Source organism: Sciurus vulgaris (assembly GCF_902686455.1).
Source record: "Sciurus vulgaris genome assembly, chromosome: 13".
Taxonomy (NCBI): Eukaryota; Metazoa; Chordata; class Mammalia; order Rodentia; family Sciuridae; genus Sciurus; species Sciurus vulgaris.
The window spans coordinates 62632717-62653395 of NC_136474.1; the positions used below are offsets into that span (position 1 = coordinate 62632717).

A 20679-nucleotide genomic window follows, 5' to 3' on the forward strand; every position below is an offset into this window, starting at 1 on the left:
GTTGTTATATCATTTTAGATGAGTACAAGTCATTTATTTTATAGTTTGTTACACAGTTTGGGTTTGTCTGATGTTTCCTGATGATTAGAGTCAGGTTATGTATTTGCAATAAGTGGTGCAGTGTCCTCAGTGCATCAGAACAGGTGCTCTTGGTAGCTTTGTTAGATTCTTAGTATAATTTTGATCACCTGGTTAGGGTAGTGGTGGTCAGGTTTTTCCACTATAAAATAATTAAATTTCCCTTGGTCTCTTGTAACTAGAGAGATGCTTGAAAAACTATGTAAATACTGTTTCTTACCTACCTTTCTTTACTCACTAGTTTCACCATCCATTGATGATTGGGCACATTCCATTTAAATCCTTAGTCTTCTCCTGAGCCCCTCCCTATTCTCTTCCACCAGTCTAGTGCTAGGAGGAAGTCTGGAAAGGGAGACAATTCAGTTTGTGTCTCCAGAGCCTTCACTGAGACTGGACCTACAAAAACTGAATAATGTAGGACAAGATGTGAACCAGGGCCCAGTGAAGGGGTCCCCACTCTGGGGATAATAGGATAGAAAATAGGTGCTCAGTTTGAGGTAGATTTCCCTGGAGCAGATGGACCCTGGACTCTGGCTTAAGAATTTGTATGGTGAGCAATCTGGAGTAGCATGAGGATCTGTGCCCATAAGCCAACTCTCAGAGCCCCAACAGGCCCCCACTTCAAATGCCCATCTTCCCAGGAACTCCCAGAGTACCAGAAGACCAAAGCCACCCAGCTTTCTTTTGATTCTTATTCAGAGCTGGGCAAGGGTGGGACAGAAGGGCCTTGCCAAGGGTATGCCAGCCTTGGGTACTTCAGAAGGGGCTCATGGACAGGATTCCCAACTTCAATTCTCATGTAATCAGCTAACATCATTGAGCAGCTATTCTGTGCCAGGTACTGAAGTTAATGCTCAAGTAGTTCTTGATTAACAACTTGAGTCCAGAGTGCTAAGGTCACAAGTTTCTCCACTAGGGTCACCATACATAGGGCAAGGTAGCAAGTGCCCAGAGTCAAGGGCAGAATAAAATGGTGGGTGAAGCACTGTTCTTAGTTCTATCATTCCAGAGTAACTCTCATTTGCAGGCCAAGGCTGTGGACACCCACATTGTATACCTCCTCTGCCTTCTCTCTTCATTGCACCCTATCAGCACTTGGCAGAGAGTTCCGGGTGCACTGGAGTTGAGTCAAGTCTTTAAGAGTCAAAACAGCTGCTCATTTTGCAGTGGAGGAAACCAGGTTTCCATGACAGGCTTGACCCTGCTCTTCTGTCCTGCACTCAGACTGTACTTTTGTTTGGGGCTCGAAAATGCAGCAGAGGCTTCTGAGACACAAGTCATGCATGTGCCCTCAATAGGGAGCCTCTTCCAAGGTAATATAGTGACTCCCAACTCAAGATCTGCCACCAGGAGGACGTGGGCTCAACCCTCAGCTCTGCTGCTCACCATGAGACTCTGCACTCCATTTCAGTTCATCTGCACCACAGGGCTAGGGGTGTCAGGAAGAAAACTGGGATGGTTGGTAATGATTGATCAGTTAGTGGACTGGTTTTAAGTAAGCCTTATACTTTCACCAGGAAAGTCCCTGCCCATCTATGACATCCTACAGTTCTGAAGACAGTCTGGGGTCCTTTGTTCCTCCACACCCTCCACCTTGAGGTCTACTTATCACTTACCTGCTCACCCTCCAATACTTGGCCCCGTTGTCTTGTCCTCCCCAGTCTGGGCTACTTGTTTCCCCCTCTGTGGGCTGCCTGGGCTCCTGCACATTCTACCCTTCCACCCTGTAATGAATTGACTTCTGTTTGTCAGGAATCTCATATGGGGCAATGGGTACAGCTGATTTTTAATCCTGGCTCCCTTACTTTCTTGCTGTGTGATTTGGGGCAAGTTACCTACCTTATCCAACCTTCTGATTTTTCATCCGTAAAAGGAAGTTGATGGCAGAACCTTGCAGAATTACTTCCAGAATTAGAGATGACACAATAACATACCTCGTACTGTGCCCAGAAGTTGGCTACTTGTATGCTGTCTTCATCTCTTCACCTTTAATCCTTAGCACAGTGCTGGCATTTGGTACATATACCATAAATATTGGTTGAGCAAGTTAGGGAACAAATGCACTACCCCATCCTAAGGCAATTTTAATTTTAAAATGAAAAAATAAAACCCAAAAAATAGGATCCAAGGCCCTGAGCAAGACTGGAGGGCAGGAGAAGTTGGGTGATTATATTGGATCTACCCAGTGGCTTGTTACTTGGGCTGCCAGAGCCCACATTTTACCTGTGAAGAATGAAAATGACTCACAGTGGCCTTTCTTGTGAGGCCCCCTCTTTAATCTCCAAGAAGAAAGCACGAATTGAAGGGAGATCAGATTTGCAGCTTTGGTTCCCTGATTTCCTATACCCTGACAACTGTGGCCTCCAGAGTTTGGCCCCAGGAAGAAGGAAGGCAGAGAGGCAATGGCAAAGGCGAGTCACTTTGGAAACCCTGAAGATAAGAGGCATGTTCACAACTCAATCAGAGATGGTTAACATGACCTCTTTATTCTAAGTGATGGAGAACTAGTCTGTATTGATTTTAATAATTTGATCAGGGTTTTCTCCAGATGTCAATGTCCTGGGAAAACAGCTGTGACAGCCCAAAAGGCTCTCAAATTTCAGGTAGCTGAGAAAATGTTAGTAAATATTACATTTATTTCAATTTAAGGTCAGTAGAGAGAGGAGGTTGCCAAGTTAAAGCAAGGAGCTTATACTTGTATACTGTCATTGGGAGGGGGTGTTAATTACATGCTTATTCCAAATATAACATTAGTACCACTTAGAAGTCATCTTTGGAACATGCCTTCAATCAACTGTAATTTGTCCATATAGGCAATGAATCAACATTGATTCAGATCTGACTGGGGGAAGTTGTCTATTAAAGTTGATACATCATTAGTAGCTAATAATTTTTGTTAGAGGATGGACTCCATTTTGTAAAATGGCCAAGTGGTCACAGTCCAGTCTGATGCTGTTGTCCCTGAGCTCAATGCCTATATCCCTTCACCTACCCTACCAGTTACATAAGGTAGGCTCAACCTTGTATAATTTGAACACCGTCCTTAAAGTCCTTGAGCCTTGAAGAGCTGCAGATTTGGCCATTCTGGCAACAGCGGTTCTGGAAAATAGAGGCTGGGTAGCATGGGCCAATGGGGGAAGAAGTGGTATGTCCATGTCCCGTGCTATCAGTGCTGCCCCTCCTCTTCACCAAGTCCTGTTTTGTGTACTTCCTCCTCTAAAACACTCTTTTCCCACTCCTGGGTGTTCTGGGTTTATATATCTCTAAGTATCAGGTAGGCAGCACTCCAGGAAGGTCCCCAGGGCAGAGCCCCAGCCTCTCCTTCTGCGCCCCCCTCCCCCAGACGCTGACCCTGAGGGCATCATGTAGAATCCTCACTTTTCTCCATCCACACAAAGTTTCCATGCAGTGGAAGGCACAGGAACAAGGGCCAAAGGCACAGTGGCATCTTTGGTGTTGTGCCCACATCCTCCTTTTATCATTGCCCCTTTTTCCCTCTATCTCTTCTCCTAAGGTGTCACAACCCCAACCCCAACTCTTGGTGTACTGTCAGGTCAGGTGGCCTTGCTTTGCTCCTATCAGCGAGAAAGTTTTGGGCACTGCAGTCATCTATACCCAGAGACCCAAAATAATGGGTTTGTAATGGGGACTTGCAGAGACACATGCCAGTCAAGAGAGACTTTTCTTCGAGTGGAACAGGATGTCCTTTTATTGTACCCATCAACCCTCTAGAAGAAGCCCCAACCTGCTGAGGTTCACAACCAGGGCCTGTGTAGCACACAGATTTCAGGAAGAGAAAGATCAAAACTATTTCCCATGGGCGAGCCTTGGGACTGGGTGGCACTGCTTTCCAGAATTGGAGGGGCACAGACCAATAAAAAAAAGAGTCTTATTTTTTTTAAACTGTGCTTTATTTAGGGCTAAGCTGGAGAAAGCGTCATCCAATAGTTACAGAAGGTTACAAGGAGTTTTAGGGAGTTGGGTGTGAAAAGAGCAGTTGTACCGAACTGCAGCTGTTTTGTTTTGTTTTGTTTTGTTTTTTACAACATCTGGACATCCTAAAAGGAGGAGTCAAGAGAAAGAAAAAGAAATTAAAAACATGAAAAAAACAAACAAACAACAACAATAAACAAAATAGAAAGGAAAGGAAAGGCAGGAGGCCTGAGAGGAACCAGAAATTTTTTCTTCTAAAGAAAAAAAAAAAAAAAAAAAAAAAAAGTGTTAGGTCCCAGAGCCCCCCTGTCTCCGGATGAACTGGCCATCAGTGAGGAATTATGGAGGCGGAATGCCAACGCAAGTCTTCCCAAAGGTGCAAATAAATTATAATAAATATGATATACTTTAAAATATATGTGTTCTTAAATAATTCAGTGTTTTTTCTGATTCTGAGTTTTTTAAGCAATGTCTTTAACTGCTCTAAAGTCATTTACCAAAGATAAATATCGTGCTTTCATTAAATAGTTTTCCTTGTTTTTTTTCTCTATCATTACAATTAAAAGTCCTACAAAATATGCAAATTTATTTACAGAAAAACAGAGCCGGCATCATTTAAACATCCCTGTTTTTCAAAATTCCTTGTAAACAGTTTCAGAAATTCTTCAAAGATTGTTTATTTTTCTCTCTCTTTTTTAAGGTTTTTGTGTGTGTGTGTGTTGCCTAGTTGTTTTAAGATGAAAGTTCCCAGTTCTCCCTTGCCCGGAAAGTCTCTGGAACAAGCAGGGAAGGCGAGTGAAGCAGGTGGTGTCCAGGGCTTGCGGAGAGCGAGGGCGCAGCTCCCGGAGCGAAGCGAGAGACGCGAGCTGCGGCGGCAGCGGCAGCGGCGGCGGCGGAGGCGTTGGGCGAGGGGCCCTTCCCGGCTGGGTGCGCGGCCTCCACCGCGACGGGCAGCCGGGAGCCCGCAGGTCTGGGAGAGTCCGGCCTGGCCCTCAGGACAACGGCGTCCGACAGCACTCGCGGGGAGAAGGGATTGATGCTCAGTCTAAACTCTACAAAAAGTACAGTCCTACAACATCTGGGATTTTAGCAGTAACGCTAACTTCTATAGTTTTTTTTTTTTCCTTTTTTTTTATTTTTTGCTTTCCTCTAATTTTTTTCTTCTATTATATAGGTATTTTAAACTTTTCCTTTTTAAAATTCTGTACAACTATTATGATTTTTAAGAGGGGGAAGAGTTAGAAGCATTTACAGACTTTTCACAACAATTACCTTGCTTGGAAGATCCTTTGTTCCCCTCCTTGTTTCCTCACACTTCATGGTTAATAAGTTTTCATACTTTTGTTGCTTTCCCCAAATATCCACTGATCTGTGCATCTTAACAGCTCCATCCAGACATATAATACAGAAAACCATAGGAAAGTTTCATAGACTTCAATGAGGGTAATCAAAGCGCCTCTCAAAGTATCAAAGAACTATTATCTTGCTGTTTTAAAAGCATTGAAGCATTATTTTTTCCTTTTTTTTTTTTTTTGTTTTTTGTTTTTTTGTATTTTTTTGGTTTTTTTTTTTTTTTTTTTTTTTTGTATTTTTTATTACATTTTTCATAGAATCGCTCTAAGCTGTTTCAAGAACAGCTGGGAGGCAGGAAGGAGGTAGTCCTCCATTCCCCCTCTATTCAACATAGAGCTACACATCTGCAATAAAAAGTTTGGTCCTTTGGTCCCTAAATAGCTAAAGGAATGACAGATAGAGATGCTCAGTGGCGGCCTCCCAGCCGCCCCCTGGGGACCAGGCCCCTACCGCCACACGCTTGCCCCGCCTGCCTCAGGCGCCCATGGGCTGGAAAAGCCCCAGGATCGGTAAGCAGCAGCGTCTTCTCCCAGTGCCCAGCCCTTCAGCCTCCCCGTCTGGTCTCATGTTATTTTGTTTTAAAGTTGCCTTTTTTGTGTGTGTGTATGTTTTTCCTCATTTTTCTTCATTGTCATCTTCTTTATGTCATACATATTTTTCCCCCAAACACGGTCCCTCTGAACTCCATAGACGTTATACTTTCCTTGAAGAAATGTTACAGTCACAGAGTGTCTGGAGTCTTCAGCTTGATTGATATTGGCTGATATGTCAAAGGTGTCATCCAACAGTTCTCAATTATAAATAGAGAGAGAGAGAGGTTTGTTTTTTAATGTAGCCCGTTCAGCATCCTGCCCTAAAATGAAGAAAATCAGGGCTGATTAAGCCAAGAGGGAAAACACAAAATGCATCCAAACACCAATAGGAACCTGCCTTGGGGTAGGATGGGAGCTCTGGGGGATGGCAGGAGGGAAGGAAGAGAGACCAGTATGAGAATTAGTCATGATCATGATACAGTCAAAAGAAATTTGCTCTTCTATTCAGAGTAAGAAACCACTGGGCAGTGTAGTGGTGATGGTTATAGCTGAGGTTTAGTTGTAAGGAGAGAGTTCTTGATTTGGGTTCCTTTAGAGTTCTGGATTGAGGGATGACTATATCTAAGGGAAGAATTTGGGACTGTGGGATGTGAATTCATAATTAAACTTGTCCCTGAGGGATCCAGCCCAGATACAATATGTATACAGAAGCCTAGCAAACAAGAAAGTAAGAATCAAAAAACCTAGCCCACTCCTCCCCAGCTTGAGGAAAAGAAGGAAGACAGAGCCAAGACTCAAATTTTTGCAAAATCCTTGTCCAGTTTCCAGCCAAACACTTCTTTCCCCCATCAGTAACTATTTGCGAGGCTGCGTGTATATATATGTATATCTGGATATATGTGTAGAATATATTCACCTGCACATATGTGGACATACATGGATATGTGTGTGTGTATATGCATATATACACACACACATAATATTTTTCTCATACATGCCAGGGAATTTAGAGGAAATTCAGAACTTCCAGGGAATGGATGGGAGAACCTAAAAGAGGTCAGAACAGATTTAATTATCAAACTTCAGTAAATTAACTCAGACAGTTCTTGATTTTGTTTCAAATGGTGGCTTTTTGGTGTTTTGCTTTTAAGAAAAAAAATCATGATCTGACTAGAATCAGAAGGCGAATGCTTAATTGTTGTGAATTAACAAATGAGACTCATCTCCATTCTAGCAAGCAGCTTCCACTTATACATGGGGGTGACTGGTTACATCAAGAAAGTTAGAACTGCAAAGCCCCCAGTCCAGGGGACAACGTCATGCGTATATCAATCCATGCTGGCAGGTTTTTCACACTGTTGATTCAACAAACAGCAAACCGTACACAGCAGTCTAAACAATTACAACACCAAATAAAATAATAATAAAATTAAAAAACACTTGTCAAGGACCCTTTTTCAGTTGTAAACAAAAAGGTGCATTTTGCTTTTGTCAGTACTGTTTCTTCCAAACCAACCAAAAAAACCCTCCCAAGCCCCCAGTCCCCCACTCCCCTCCCCACGTTGAATTTAGCAGAAGTAGCTACAATACAAACCTTATAATTGTTACTGGGCTCTCTCTCAGAGGCCTCTGGCTTTGTACTCTAGTTTTTTTTTTTTTTTTTCTTTTCTTTTTTTTTTGGTTTAGAATTTTTAAAAATCATTTTGTTACTGTAGATATTTTGGTTTTAGTTTTTGTTTTTCCTTTTGAGGTGAGATTTAAAATAGCCTAACTGGAAAAAGACCAGACCTAGGAAAGTGTCAATTGAAAAAGGCCCCCAAATTTCTAGAAAAAAATAAAATCACAATATTTTCAAGTGCAAGTAAATCAACCACGCATAGATATTATTAAGATGTTTTCCTTATTTTTAAGAAAAAAATAATGGTTTGCATAGTTAAATGATCCCATGTTTGATAATTCAGGAATTCATCTTTATTTTTACTAAATTTTTTTTCTTTAGTTTTGGTTTTTTTTTTTTTTTTTTCTCTATGTGACATCTAGAGAAGCATAAAAAAACGCTGAACAAGAAAAACCAAACAACAGAAAGTAAAACCACTGCAAGCACCAAGAACGAAACGAAAATGAGCACAGCAAAAAAGATCGTGGCAGCACAAAAGTCAAGAAAATGCACGTGTGATCATGACTGGCCAATCATCCACGGATACGACATCCAAGAAAAACGCTCCAATCACAGCACCTCCACGAAACTTGACGGCAATTGTCATGCAACCGATTCTTAGCCTTGTTACATGACGCCATCATGTCACACTGTGAACTTTGAGTTGATTTGAACTTACGGATGGGGGACTTTTCTCCACTCTCATGTGATTACGTGAACTTTATTCCTAGCTCAGCGCGAGACTGTGGTGGATTTGACTGGCCCTGGTTGGGTTGTTGGAATTTGATTGAATGACAAAAGAAGAAAAGATTTATATATATATATTTATATATGTAGAGAGAGAGAGAGAGAAAGAGAGAGAGAGAGAAAGGACAGGAGAGTGTGGGCAGGGAGGGAAGAGGAGGGGCAGGTGGGGTGGGGTCGGGAGTGTGGGAGGTGGGGAGAGTTGGGTTGAGGGTGAAGAAGGGCAAGGAAGAAGTTAAAACAAAATCAAAAGGAAAAATATTTATACAGCACCAGACCACAGCATCAATCTAAAAGCTCTGATGGGAGAACAGCAGTCAAATCATAAGGGAACTGAAAAGAACTCAAAGGATGGAGGAAGCCCGCAGACGGACGACATGGGCACAGCAACGCACACACACATACACGCACACGGCTGTTTATGCAGACACATGATACACTGTGAACAGCAGCAGAACCTCACACAGGGCACTAAGGGCATCCATCATGCGTTGGGAAGAGGAAGGGGCACGGGCAGTTTGGCAAGAGGGCCAGGAAAAAATCAAACAGCCCCTCAAACTACCGTGGCCGGCAAGCAGATCTCAGGGAGCAAGCTCTCTGCTTTCAACACCCTTGATTTTTCTCCCCCAGATGCAGAGCTCTCCTTGCCTCCCCCACTTTCTGTGGCTCCAGCCTGAGGACCAGCAGCAGGAGCCAGTCAGGTTGGCCCTGATTGACAGGGCAGGGCAGAGCTGGTTAAGGCAAGTGCCACCAGAAGACATTTGGCTACCATAGTATGGTCTATACCGTACTATGTGCAGCAGCTCAGCCCTCTGGCCTGTGGATCCCACCTTGGTCCCCATCCTAGGAAAGGGTGGGGCCCCGCGTGGGAGTTTTGATCCCCTCCCCTTCTGCTTTGCTCACACCTTTATCCTTAGAACCTTCAGAAAATGACAATACTTCATTCTGAGATTTAGAGTAAATTACACTCATGTTCTTGGACTTCTATAAAATTGTAGGCCTGGGGGGGGGGGGGCTACAATTTCATTTCATGGTTACCTCACACCCTTTGATTTGTTCCCAAGGTGGCCTAACTGAAGCTGCTTCACAGTGTGTGAAGTTCTTTGAAGGTTCTGTAGTTGACTCATAAAAGGTCCACACAGAAGGCTGCAGGTACATTGCAAAGGGGCCCACACCAGAAAGGGCAGCACGGTGGCCCTGCATCTCCAGCCCTTGCTACTCTCACTTTGGCTCTGCTGAGCCCCATCCACCCCATCCTCTTCCCCTTTGCTCCTACACCCCACCACCAGTGGCTTTCCAGCCCACCTCATTTCCCTAGCTGCCTGGGTCTGAACTGTTTTCTCTCCTGGTGGAGCCCTAATTATTAAGAAATGAATTCCCCTCTCTATCAGACAAATCAAATTACTCAGCTTTGAATTGCCTTTTCCCTCATTCACCATTTTATGATCTTTTGCCCCCACCCTAGGATTTGGGTCCCCAACTCTAACCCCATGGTTACTCATGAGCTTGTTCTTCGTCTTCTGCTCTTCGTGCACTCAGGCCTGTGGCAAAGATGATGCGCCTTAGATTTATTAGCAGGGTTTCTGATCCACCAGGCCTCTACATGCAGCAGACTTCCACTTTCTGCTTTGTGTTCCATTAGGGAGTAGAAGGGACCCCCAGGATCTTACAATGTCACAGTAGATGAGCTGTGCAGTAGCTGAGCAGTGACTCTACTTGGAGCCCAAGCCTAGCCTCCAGCTCAGCTATCGTGGAAGCACTCCCCAGTCTCCCTCCCTCCACAGACCCCTGCCCTGTCTGCCCACCCAAGCTAAGCTCTTTGTTCTTCCAACATCAGATCTCCTTCACTTAGACCAAGGCCCATCACATGCCTGCCAAGTCCTGAAATGCCACTCTCCTCTGCTTCTCCAACCCCTCCCAAAAGCTCTTGGATCCACCCAGTATGCCCAGTTGGCAGATTCCTTTGGCATGAGAGAAGAGGCCTAAGGAACTAAGAAATGTATTGCCATCAGGTGTCAGCTATGGAAACTGCACCTAAGGTACACCCTGGGAACTCTCCTCTTTGCCCTCCATGCCAGTCCTGGGTGCCTCACAGGCCTTCATGCCTTCCCTGTGCTTGTTCCTTTCCCCTCCCCCAGTTGCCTCTTAGTGCCGGGCACCATCCTGAGCACTGGGACTGAAATCTGAATACAAACAGCTCTTCTTTTCAAAGCCAAATGTGAGGAACTTTCTTGAATACATCCTCATCTCTCACATACACTTGGCCCCAGACTCAGAGCAGTATTAGCCCCTGAGGGGCCTCCCCTGCACAGCTGGCTACTTGCTTCCTCTGTGCAGGGCCAACCCTTCCCAGTCATTCTCTGGGGCACCCCATAGAGCACACCCCTGGAGGTGGCAGCAGGATCACTGATCAGCATGGGGAAGCTTAGATCAGGTCTCAGAAGTTCCAACTCATTGACCTGGCAGAGGAAATGATGGCCTGGCCGAACCAATTCAGAAGTCAGGTCTTTAAACAGCTGGGCTCCAGCCAGAGAGGTCTCAGGCCCAAGCTACAGCTTTGCCCTGCACAGGTCAGAGAGGATCACCTGCACTACAAAGCTCACTCCAGACACTGTGCAAAAGCACACTCACAGTCAAAACCCAGGGACTGGAAAACAGGACTCCCATGGAGTGAGACACACTGCTTGATCCTTCTCCAACCACAGAACCTCAGTCCTAGGGGTCTGAGAACAGTCCTGCTGTTAGGGCTCAATGTGTACTAGCCAACTCAGTGGCAGGAAAGAACTCAGAGGACAGTCTCTGAGCCGGGCAGAGTCTTGGCGGGAGTGTTCTGCCTACTGGCTGTGAATCTGCCACAATGACATTATTGCCTACTCTTCCTGCCTTTGTTTCCTTCCTTAGTTTCCTGTTAAGATTTCAGAGAAATTCCAATCTTAACGCAAGACAATGCTTCAGCCCTACAACCTATTACCAATAGCAGCTGAAGTGATCTGCCAAAATGGAAGTTAACCACCTCACTCTTCCACCAGAACTCTCCAATGCCCCCTCCCATCCCAGAGGAGACCAAAGTCCATATAATGGGCTGCAGGCCCCAAGTGGGCAGCCTTTCTTAATCCATCACTCTCCCACCATTTTCTTGGCCCAAGTTCCTAAGCTCCCCTCTGCCTACCTCGGTCCCCTGCTACTCCCTGGCCACAATGCCCCAGACCTCACTTTGGGACCTAAATACTGGTTGTGTTCTCATAGAGAGGATGCCTGAACCCAAAGGCTACATCTTTGCTCTAATGTCACCCTTGCAGCAGCAGGCACCCTGACCACATGATTTAACTGTAGTCAACAATTCTGACATATTAGGTAATCTATTGTCTTTCCCTTCCTTCCAGGTCTTGGTTACCACTGCATCCCAATAACCTAACACAGTTCCTGAAGCACAGTACTGCTGAATAAATGGGGGAACAGGGTGTGGGAAGCATCCTGAGTCAGTAGAACCCAAAGATAACCTTCATTTCTGGTCTGCGAATAAGTTGAGGACTGCAGTAGCAAATAGCACTGGGGAAACTGGCTGAGGTTGACTTTTGATGGCCTGGGACCCCCCCACCCCCACCCCATGCCCTTCTGAGGAAGGTGCTTTGCCCAAATGCTTGGCCTGAAAAAGGAATGGCTGACTGCCCCCAGCTGCTAAGCAGGCCCCAGTCTGAGCAGATGACAACTTGTGATCCAAGTAACAGCCAGGGCAAGGGGCTCAGTGCTGTATTACCACCCCTCCCCAGCTTTTGGTTCATTCTGTTTCCTTGAAAAGTTCCCTTTGAAAAATCCTGCCCCTTCTGTCCTGACTGAGCTATGGGCAACTGGAAAGATTAGAATTCAAGTGTCTAAAGGCTGCCAGCTCTTCCCAGAACTTGGGAGAGGATAGCCAGGAAGTCTGGGAGAAGGGTCCAACCTGTGACCATGGCTCTGCAAGGCCTGTGTTTGCCATCTGCCCACCCCAGGGGCTCTAGCAAAAAGAGCTGATAGTGTAGGCCTAGACACCTTCCCAGAAAACTCCCTCACTCCTGTCCCTCTTGGCCCCACAACAGGGGACGACCTTGCACACAGCTCTGCTCCTGTCCTGTGGACTACTGGGCAAGGAGCAGATTGAGCCAGGCGCATCGGGTCCAGGGCACAAATGAGGGTCAGGACCACAGAGGCCCAAGAAGACGGCGGGTCCGTCTGGTGCCCCTTCCCAGACCTCCCGTCCCCACGCCCTGGCCGCCCCGGGTTACCTGTGCGAGTCCTGGTCTCCCCCGGGGGACGCTCCCACCGGCGCTCAGTACGGGCGATTGGCGTCTTTGGGCCGCTTCAGCTGCACCTTGAGCCTCTTCATGCCGATCTGGAAGCCGTTCATGGCCTGAATGGCGGTCTGCGCGCTGGCCGGGTTGTCGAAGCTCACGAAGCCTGGCGAGACACGAGGGACGAGGGCCTGGGTTTCCACGGGGCCGCCGGGGGCCGCTCCCGGCGGAGAGGGGCGGGGGAAGAAGGCCGGGCAGGGGCGGGGCGGGGCTCGAGTTCCTCCCCCAGGCCCCGAGGCTCCGCCCCCTGGGGCCCGCCCCGGCCCAGCCTCAAACCCAGCGAGCCACGTGCCCGCTCCCCGCGCCCCCCTCCGCCCGCGTGCGAGGGCCCCTCCCGGGCTGGGCGTTCCAGAGCCGCTGGCTTCGCCTATTGGCGCAGCCCAGCTAGCGGGGCCACACGTCGGCTCTGGGCGGCGCCACTTTTGGGGCGCCCGCTTTCCCACTGGGGCGCCCGCGGCCTAGCGGGGCTCGAGAGGCGCCCGCCCCCCACCCCGGCCGGCCCCGCCACCTCGGCCCTCTCCTTCGGTAAGAGAGGGCGGACACACCTGCGGGTGGAGGAGTTTATTGGACACTGTCCTCCCTGACAGGAGGGGGCCTGGCAGCGGGAGGGCACGGGGTGCCGGCCTGGGGAGAGAGAGGAGTGCGAGGGGGCGGGAGGGGAGGCACCTCGGAGAAAGCTTCTCCGCCGCCATTGCCGGCCGCCCCCTGCGCGAGTGCGGCTCGGCCGAGGGCCGAGGGCCAGAGGCTAGGTCCTCACAGCCCCTCCGTCCCACTCCCGGCCCTGCCCCAGGCTTTTGGCCTGGCCGACGCGGATCAATCCAGACCGGCTCGCATTAACCCACCACCTGGCCCCCAGGGGCTGTCAGCAGCCCCATCCATGTGTGTAAAATTCCAAGTCCTGGGAGCAGGTGCTATTTCCCTGACCAAGCACGCATCAACTGATGTGTACCCCACGAACCCGTCATGAGAACCCTAATAGTAGACATTAATATGATTGGTAAAACAGCGTTAGTGAAAGTTTTCTTTGTATGGGGACTGCAGAAATGCATTCTACACCCTCACTCTGGACATTCCCAGACAAATCAGGTTCTAAACAAGCAGTTCCCAGACCGGGATGGTTGGTGTTCCCAAAGTAAGTTAAAAAGTCACTTTCAGGACCTTAGAATGCATCTCTTCGTGAAGGTAAGACTTCTCATCAGCATTTCCCAAACTGAGCTTTCTATGGTCAGTAGAAGCCAGGACTCTCCAGGCCAGTTCAAGGAATATTAAATAAAAACTACCTCACCCTAAGTTCTCTAGTAAATAACCCTCTCTAGCTTTGTTCCATCTAGTATTTATTTCCTTGAATTCATTCAACTTCAGATGACTTTCTCCTGTAAAATGGACTTAGATCCTGCAAAATATATGAAATTCAGCTTGGTGAGATACACAGGCTATACCAGGAATGTGCATTAGTTGGGGTGCTTGTCCCCAAATGGCCATTAGATAGGTAAGAGACAGATGCACCACAAGAACTTATGTGAAACAGTAGCTATCTTCTTGGTTAATTGTGGTACTGTAGGTATGCTTGCATCTGTACTCCAAGAAAGAGACTCCTTTCTCACTCCTTCCTTCTGGTGGCTCTTTCTCCCTTTTCACCCCAACCCCAAACATTGTCTCCATCTGTCTCTTTTCTTTCTCTCAGCTCCTTCCTACTTTGATCAATGTGCTTCTTCAGCCACAGACCATCAAAGATGGGGGCAGAAGACATGTGTGCATGTGTCTCAATTGCACACTTGTGGACACATGAGTGCACACACATGAATGCTATCACAACTGGTGAGAGCCAGGACCAGAGCAGCAACACCAACATCTATACAAATCTATACATCAAAGTAAAAAGGAAGATTGAAGATTATCTACAGTTGGCAATGAACTTCTTCTTCCCGCCACTCCTCTCATCCCCTCCTGGCCTCTCCCCTCCAATGATGTCTACAGTCAAGTGCCTACCAGATCACAGCAGTATTTGGAGGACTAAGGAGGATGATTACAACTAAAGCTTTTGTCCCTGCCAGGACAAAATGATCTGACTGTGGGTGGCATGTCTACCCCTTACTTCTCTGCTTGCACACCACTGGCACCAACTCTACCTTGACACCTGGTCCTCAGGGTTTGTGGATGTTTTTAAGGGAGAGAAAATGAGCAAAGCAGAGAGAAGGGAGAAAGATAAAAGGGAATGAAGAGGCTGTCTATGGTGAGGTGTAAAAGGAGAGCTAGTCACTAGATGGGGAGAGCACAGAGAAGGTTCAGGAGGAAGGAAGAAACCTAGCTTCCTGGAAGAGCTTCCTGGAAGACCTATAGGTCTCTAGAAACATTGTACCTGGGAAGGATTCTGGGTTGAAGGAAACTTTTCTCTCTCACCTAGTTTTGTTAACTGGCTAGTGTTCAGGGTAGGGAGCATCTGCCCACAGACCTGAGACCCCTGTGGACAGAGCTTAGGGCACTCTCCCTCATTCCCAGCCCAGTCTCCTTCCCCCTAGAGTCCCCTGCCCCATTCTCAGCCCACCCACCTCCCAGACACTGTAGAAAGCCTCTCAAGTGGGACATCCTCCTAGTATCCCCCCCAGCCCTCCTTCTAACATAGAGACTGTTTGTGGAGCACATATCTTCCTGTGACTCAAGGAGGAAAGTTCTGCTTATAAATTCATGCTGATGCTTATCAAGAGTGACTACAACCTTTGAGAATTCATTTCACCACAGGACCACATTTATAGCAAAAATATCAAGAGAAAAGGTACTGCAGCACTTCTGCAGGGTCTGCTCTTGCCAAGCCCCTGCTGTAGACCTTCTCAAGGAACCCTCTCAGCATCCCTGAAGGTGACTGCAAATATCCCCATTTCATAAATGAGGACACTGAGGCTCAGAGCATTCAGTGACTTGCCCATGATGAGTGCTGGAGTCTCATAGGCTGGGTCTCTGGGAGAGTGGCAGAAGTCTATGTTGTCACTGCCACTGCTAGAGTCAGTGAGAGAACCCAAGTGACTTAAGAGGAGCAGCTGACTGGGCCAGTGTGGTAGGAGCCTGTCCTTTCTCAAGACCAGAAGACATTTAATATGAGAGTTTGAGAAGAAAAGAATGAGGCAGAGTAGAAGTATACAGAGGATGATTTGTATGAAAAGCAAAAACAAGTCCTGTTCCTGGAGATCTTAAGTGAGCTAATAGCTTTAGTGGGTACTGCTTGGGACAGATTCTGAGGAACTGCCTTTGAGAACACAGACTATGCCACTGAACAGCGCAGATATGCCAAAACGGGATGTGACAGGAGACTAAGCCTGGCTGAGCTTAGTGTTTCTCAGGCTCTTGGCTGTTTTCTTCTCATTTACATAACATTTGAATCTTATTTTGAGAGCAAATATAAGTGATTTGCACTTGGTAGTTTTTACATATATCACTGTAATTCATAAGGAGAAATATCCCAGATAGTGGAGGAGTAAACCCTATCTTTCTTAAGCTTTCCATATCCAAAAAGAAATGAGCTACTGGGGCAACCCTATGCCATCGAAGGATCACAGGTTTTCTGTGGCATCTGCCAAAAAGGAGGGGACAGTGGTGCAGATTTTGGGGAATATGCCCTGAATTCTCAAATCCTTCCTGGCTCAGGAAAGCCAGTCTCCAGATGGACTTCTAGGTGTTTTTCCACTGTGCATCTCTCCCCTCCACCACCCCCAAGCTGTGACCAGTGTTTCCTGGCCAACATAGGCTCCCACTCTCCTCACGGCCCCAGAACCTGGGGTCAATCTGGAAATTCTGCTAGACTCAAGCCTGGTCCCATGTATGGCTTCCTGGGGACTGTACTATTCAGTCCTTAGGGACTCATGAATGGATCTGGCCCTGAAAGGATGGGCTGATGAAGGTGGAAGAGGAGGAGGGAGAAGGACCAAAGAGGAGCAGAGGGGAGAGGTGTGGGGATGAAGGGGAATTCCATGAGGAGGTCTGGAGTTTCCTGGTTAGGGTTGTCAGCTTTAGCAAGTTAAAAACACAGGATGCCCAGCTGAATGTGAATTTCAGACCAGTAATGAGTACTTTTTTTAGTGTGTTATCACCAATATTACAAGGGACCTATCACATGCAATATTTAGGACATATACTAAAACAGTATTGTCTGTGAAATTCAGATTTAACAGGGTATCCTGCATTTTATCTATCAGACTCCTGGATCCTTGTAGGTCTTACCTCTCTCATCTAGCACCCTGCCACCAAGCGAGTTTTCCTGAAATCTATAGTTCCATTCTCACACCATCTCCACAACCTACCACACCAATTGAAGCCTCCTCATCAGAATGGCCAGAGACCTCCCCAGCACAGACCCTCCCTCACTGATCTCCCAGAAGCCTCCTACACCTCTTCCTGCCCTTCACCCAGTCCCTCCCAGCCCCACATTTCTTTCCACTCTCTCCTTCCTCTGCCTTCCTGATTGTTCCTTTGTGTGGTGCCTCGCAGAACTCACTGCAGCTGAGTGGCTGTGATTTCCATCTGGGCTCAGAGCTTAGGCTTCCTGAGGAAAGTGACCCGTCTCCTCCTGGCTCCTCAACAGGTTCTCAGCTCTGTTGGCCTTGGATGGGGTGGGGGGCTTACAGCATGGCAGGTGGGGATCAAGGAACAGGCAGAGAAGGGGGCAGCAGGGTGAAGAGGCAGAGAGAGCAGCTAAGGGGCAGGCAGGGGAGAGCCTCATGGGCTGAGTGCCCCAGGGATCACTGGGCTTTGACCCCAGGACTCAGGCTGGCCACTCTGACCATGAGAGGAGAGGAGGTGCCGCTGGGAGAATGGATATCTTGGGCTCTGCTCACTGCCTCTCCCAGCCCTTCCCAAAGTAGCTCCTTCCCTTTCTCAGGGGATGGCTTTGGGCCTTTTGGCTGGAAGAGGAAACCCATTTCTTGGGCTGGGATGTGGGAGGCAGGAGCCAGGTGGAAGTGGGCATGGAAAGCTGAGAAGCAGAAAGAAGAGGAGAGAGAAGAGGGCTGAGAGATGGAGCCTGGGCCCAGGAGCACCTGGGGGCGATGCGAAGGAGCAGGTGAGGAGCAGTTGGACACCTGTAATTGGTGCGAGCAGCCCTGTCCTAGTGAAGCTAATTGGTTTGTTATCTTTACCCACCAAAGCATTTACTTTGGTTAGTCGCCCGATCCACAAACACTTTCGAGGAGATGACATTACCGAAAGGGAGGAACATCTGCATCAGCTCAGCGTCCCCAAACTCCTGGGGCAGATGGTAGATGAACAGGTTACAGCCCTCGGGCCCTGCGGTGAGGGGAGGGGGTGGGCAGGGAGGAAGGGATGGCAGGGTGGGGGAAGAGAGAGACAGAGGAGAGGTGAGCGAGTTAGGCAGCGCAGCGGGGAGGGGTGGGGCAAGGTTAGGAGGGGAGGTTTCATTCAAGATCCAAGGGGTCCCCAAAGAATGGGGGTTGCTGAGCCCCAAGTCTGAACTCCAATCTGCCCTTGGGCAAGTCTCTGAACTTCTCTGTGCCAGTCTCTGAACCTTTCTGTGCCTCAGTCGCCTTTTCTGCAGAATGGGCCTGGCAACTGTGGGGCTAGGGTGGGTGGAGTCGATGAGAGAATGGGATGAGCATGCCAAAGCCTGGTCAGCTGTGGAGAGAGGGGGCAGGGAAGTTTGGGGGCTCCCCTCTGCTCAGCCTCTGCTATGGGGAGGGTGGAAGGAATGGCCTGGGAGGTGACATCCTGTGCTAGTGAGACACTTTATCTTCACAGACCCAGCACAGACTGACCTGGAGTGCTCATGGGTGGTGGCCTGGACCCAGTCACCTCCCTGACCTGCAGCCACTCCTTCCCATCTGGCCATGGAGGCACAATTGCATTACCCCATACTTCATGCTGTCTCCTAGTCTCAAAGGCAGAAAGTGAGACTTCCCTGCCTCTTCCAGTGGGTGACACAGGAAAAGCCTCACACCAACGTGCCACAATTAGCTAGGGCACCCTTGAGCCCCATTCCATGAACGTTTCTTCATCTCCTCACAACAGTAACAGCCCTGCCAACTTGTGCAGCAGGAACACGTGCCAGGCTGTTCTAAGCACTTTCTGTATATTTTAATTCACTTCATCCTTAGAGCAACCTCGTGACTCGACTACGATGTCATCACCACTTCACAGATGAGGACACTGAGACCTAGAGAGGCTAAGTCACCTGCCAAAACACAGACGCTGGTAGGGGAAGTGGAGACAGGATATGAACCTAGGCTGTGGTCTCCACAATGTTTGTTCTTCTCTCTCTACTTGTCTTAAAATTTTAACTTCCCAGATGCCCTGAATACTTGGAGGTCTTTGGATTTCTGAAATTTCCAGATAAAGATTTACACATTTCTTTTTAAATAGTCAAAATGCTTGATTTTAACTCTCTGAAATAGAAATCTTTTCAAGATGCATGGTCTATTTCCTGCCATCTTAAATACCATGTGTCACATGTCATTTAACCCTTTGAAGGACTTGTGATCATTGCAGTCATGGTGTCCAGTCTCTGGCTGATGGAAAGGAAACAGCTGCTTTGAAAGCTATGTAAATACTGGGGTTCTGATCTGAGCCTGGTGGAAACCTAAGCATGAGCTTAAAAGTGAGGGCTGTAAGGCACCAATGTGGCTGCTATGCAGCTTTTGTGGCCAGAACCAACTGTCCTGGTTCTCTGGGACCAGTGAGGCTGCCAGATAACCCAGTTTTGGGGCAAAGAGCTCACTCTGCATTCTCTCTGTTCCTCTTTCTCTCCTGTACCCTCCCACTCCCCTCCTTCCTCCTACATCTACCTCCACCCCCTGGAGGACCACAGTCTATAGAGAGGACTACCCCACCCAGCAAAGCCACCCAGCTGAGCCGCTGACCTCTTCGGTCCCTGGTCCCCATATTCTACCCACCCACCCATCCAGGAACTCTGTCAGAGAACGGCGCATTCAAAACCAGGCGCAGATGTGTTCCCTTGTCCCCCCGGAGCTCTGCTGGCCCTCCCCTCCCTGTCCCCTCCCCCCACGCTGTGTTCTCACTGGTGCATGCCATGTGAATGTACTCCTTGATGGTGCCCAGCTACATGGAAGTTCCCTTGGGGCAGGAGCCATTCTTGAGGCCCAATCTAAGTAATATTTCCTCCAGGAACCATATCTTCTCTTCTCAAGAGTACCCCTGGCCTCTCCCTTTGGGTGTCTCCTGAGCCCATCCTCCATGCTGAGGGTTGGGGCTCTTTCTGGGAGGTTTTTTCTCCTACCAGGTTTGTCACTCCCTAGAGGTAAGGGCATGTGCCTTTCCCCATCCTCCTGCCCATGTCCTCCTCTGGTCTCCCCTCCTAGTCTCATCCTCACTCTTCTGGGCTTCCCTGGTGGCTCCACCCCATGTTGACATCCTTCTTAGCCTTGGAGCCCTCACTCCATTTTAAGTTCTGCAAACTATTTCTTGAGGACATTACATCTGTTCTTTTTAAAGAGACAAGAATCCTTCAGAGGCAGGGCCACAGGCTCAGTCCCATTTGTATGGTGTATAGCTGAGTACCCAGGGATGGCCCTCCAGGCCCAGCCTGACCAGGACATCAGGCAGCAGCTTCAGTGCCCCCAGCAATGAACCTACATCCACTTAAATCCTTCTGCTTCTTTCATTCAGATTATAAAGCATCTAGAGGGTGTGATTGGAAGGACTTTAGAGATCAATCTAGTCCAACCCAGAGAAATGGTGACATGGAGCTTCAGAGAAAGAAAATGACTACTCCTGACTACAGTGCAGCCTCTGGCCAAACTGCACCTGCAGCCACCACTGAGGGTAGCCTTGTCCCATCTGTGGAGAAGGTGGCCTTGGGGGATTCAGGCATCTGTAGGAGGGTCCTCCCCAGCCACCAGTGTATTCTGATATTCATTGGTGTTCCACAGGGGATGGTGGCCATGATATAAGAGGACAACCATTGGTGAAGCTGAAGGAATATGCCTTCTTTCTTGTCCAGGCCTCATACAACACTGTGGGACCTGACTTTTACTGGCTGTAGCCCACCTTTCTGCCTGTCTTCTGGCCCCAGGCTCACCTCATGCTTGGCAGC

General features: G+C 48.2%; 1 protein-coding gene and 1 long non-coding RNA gene across 46 annotated transcripts in view; one reads left to right on the forward strand and one right to left on the reverse strand.

Moving 5' to 3' along the window:
* Positions 1–3967: 3967 nt before the first annotated feature.
* The window catches only part of CELF4 (CUGBP Elav-like family member 4), a gene marked incomplete at its 3' end in the record, with an annotated part of 292274 nt that continues 275562 nt past the window's right edge, over positions 3968–20679 (reverse strand). For 12 of the 44 annotated variants that reach the window (XM_079108554.1, XM_079108552.1, XM_079108553.1 and 9 more), the window contains exons 11-13: positions 17817–17900; positions 12561–12732; positions 3968–6217 (exon numbers count right to left, since the gene is read on the reverse strand). In XM_079108554.1, coding sequence (XP_078964680.1) covers positions 12605–12732; positions 17817–17900 — 212 coding nt within the window. Of the gene's footprint in view, positions 6218–6813; positions 6945–7498; positions 8319–12560; positions 12733–13171; positions 13251–17756; positions 17901–20679 lie in introns of those variants that run through there. The other 32 variants (XM_079108564.1, XM_079108562.1, XM_079108569.1 and 29 more) reach the window with 6 other exon arrangements.
* LOC306642781 overlaps positions 12930–20679 on the forward strand; it is a 132060-nt gene continuing 124310 nt past the window's right edge. For both annotated transcript variants that reach the window (XR_013758684.1, XR_013758685.1), the window contains exon 1: positions 12930–13151. This is a non-coding gene — a long non-coding RNA (uncharacterized lncRNA). The remainder of the gene's footprint in view (positions 13152–20679) is intronic.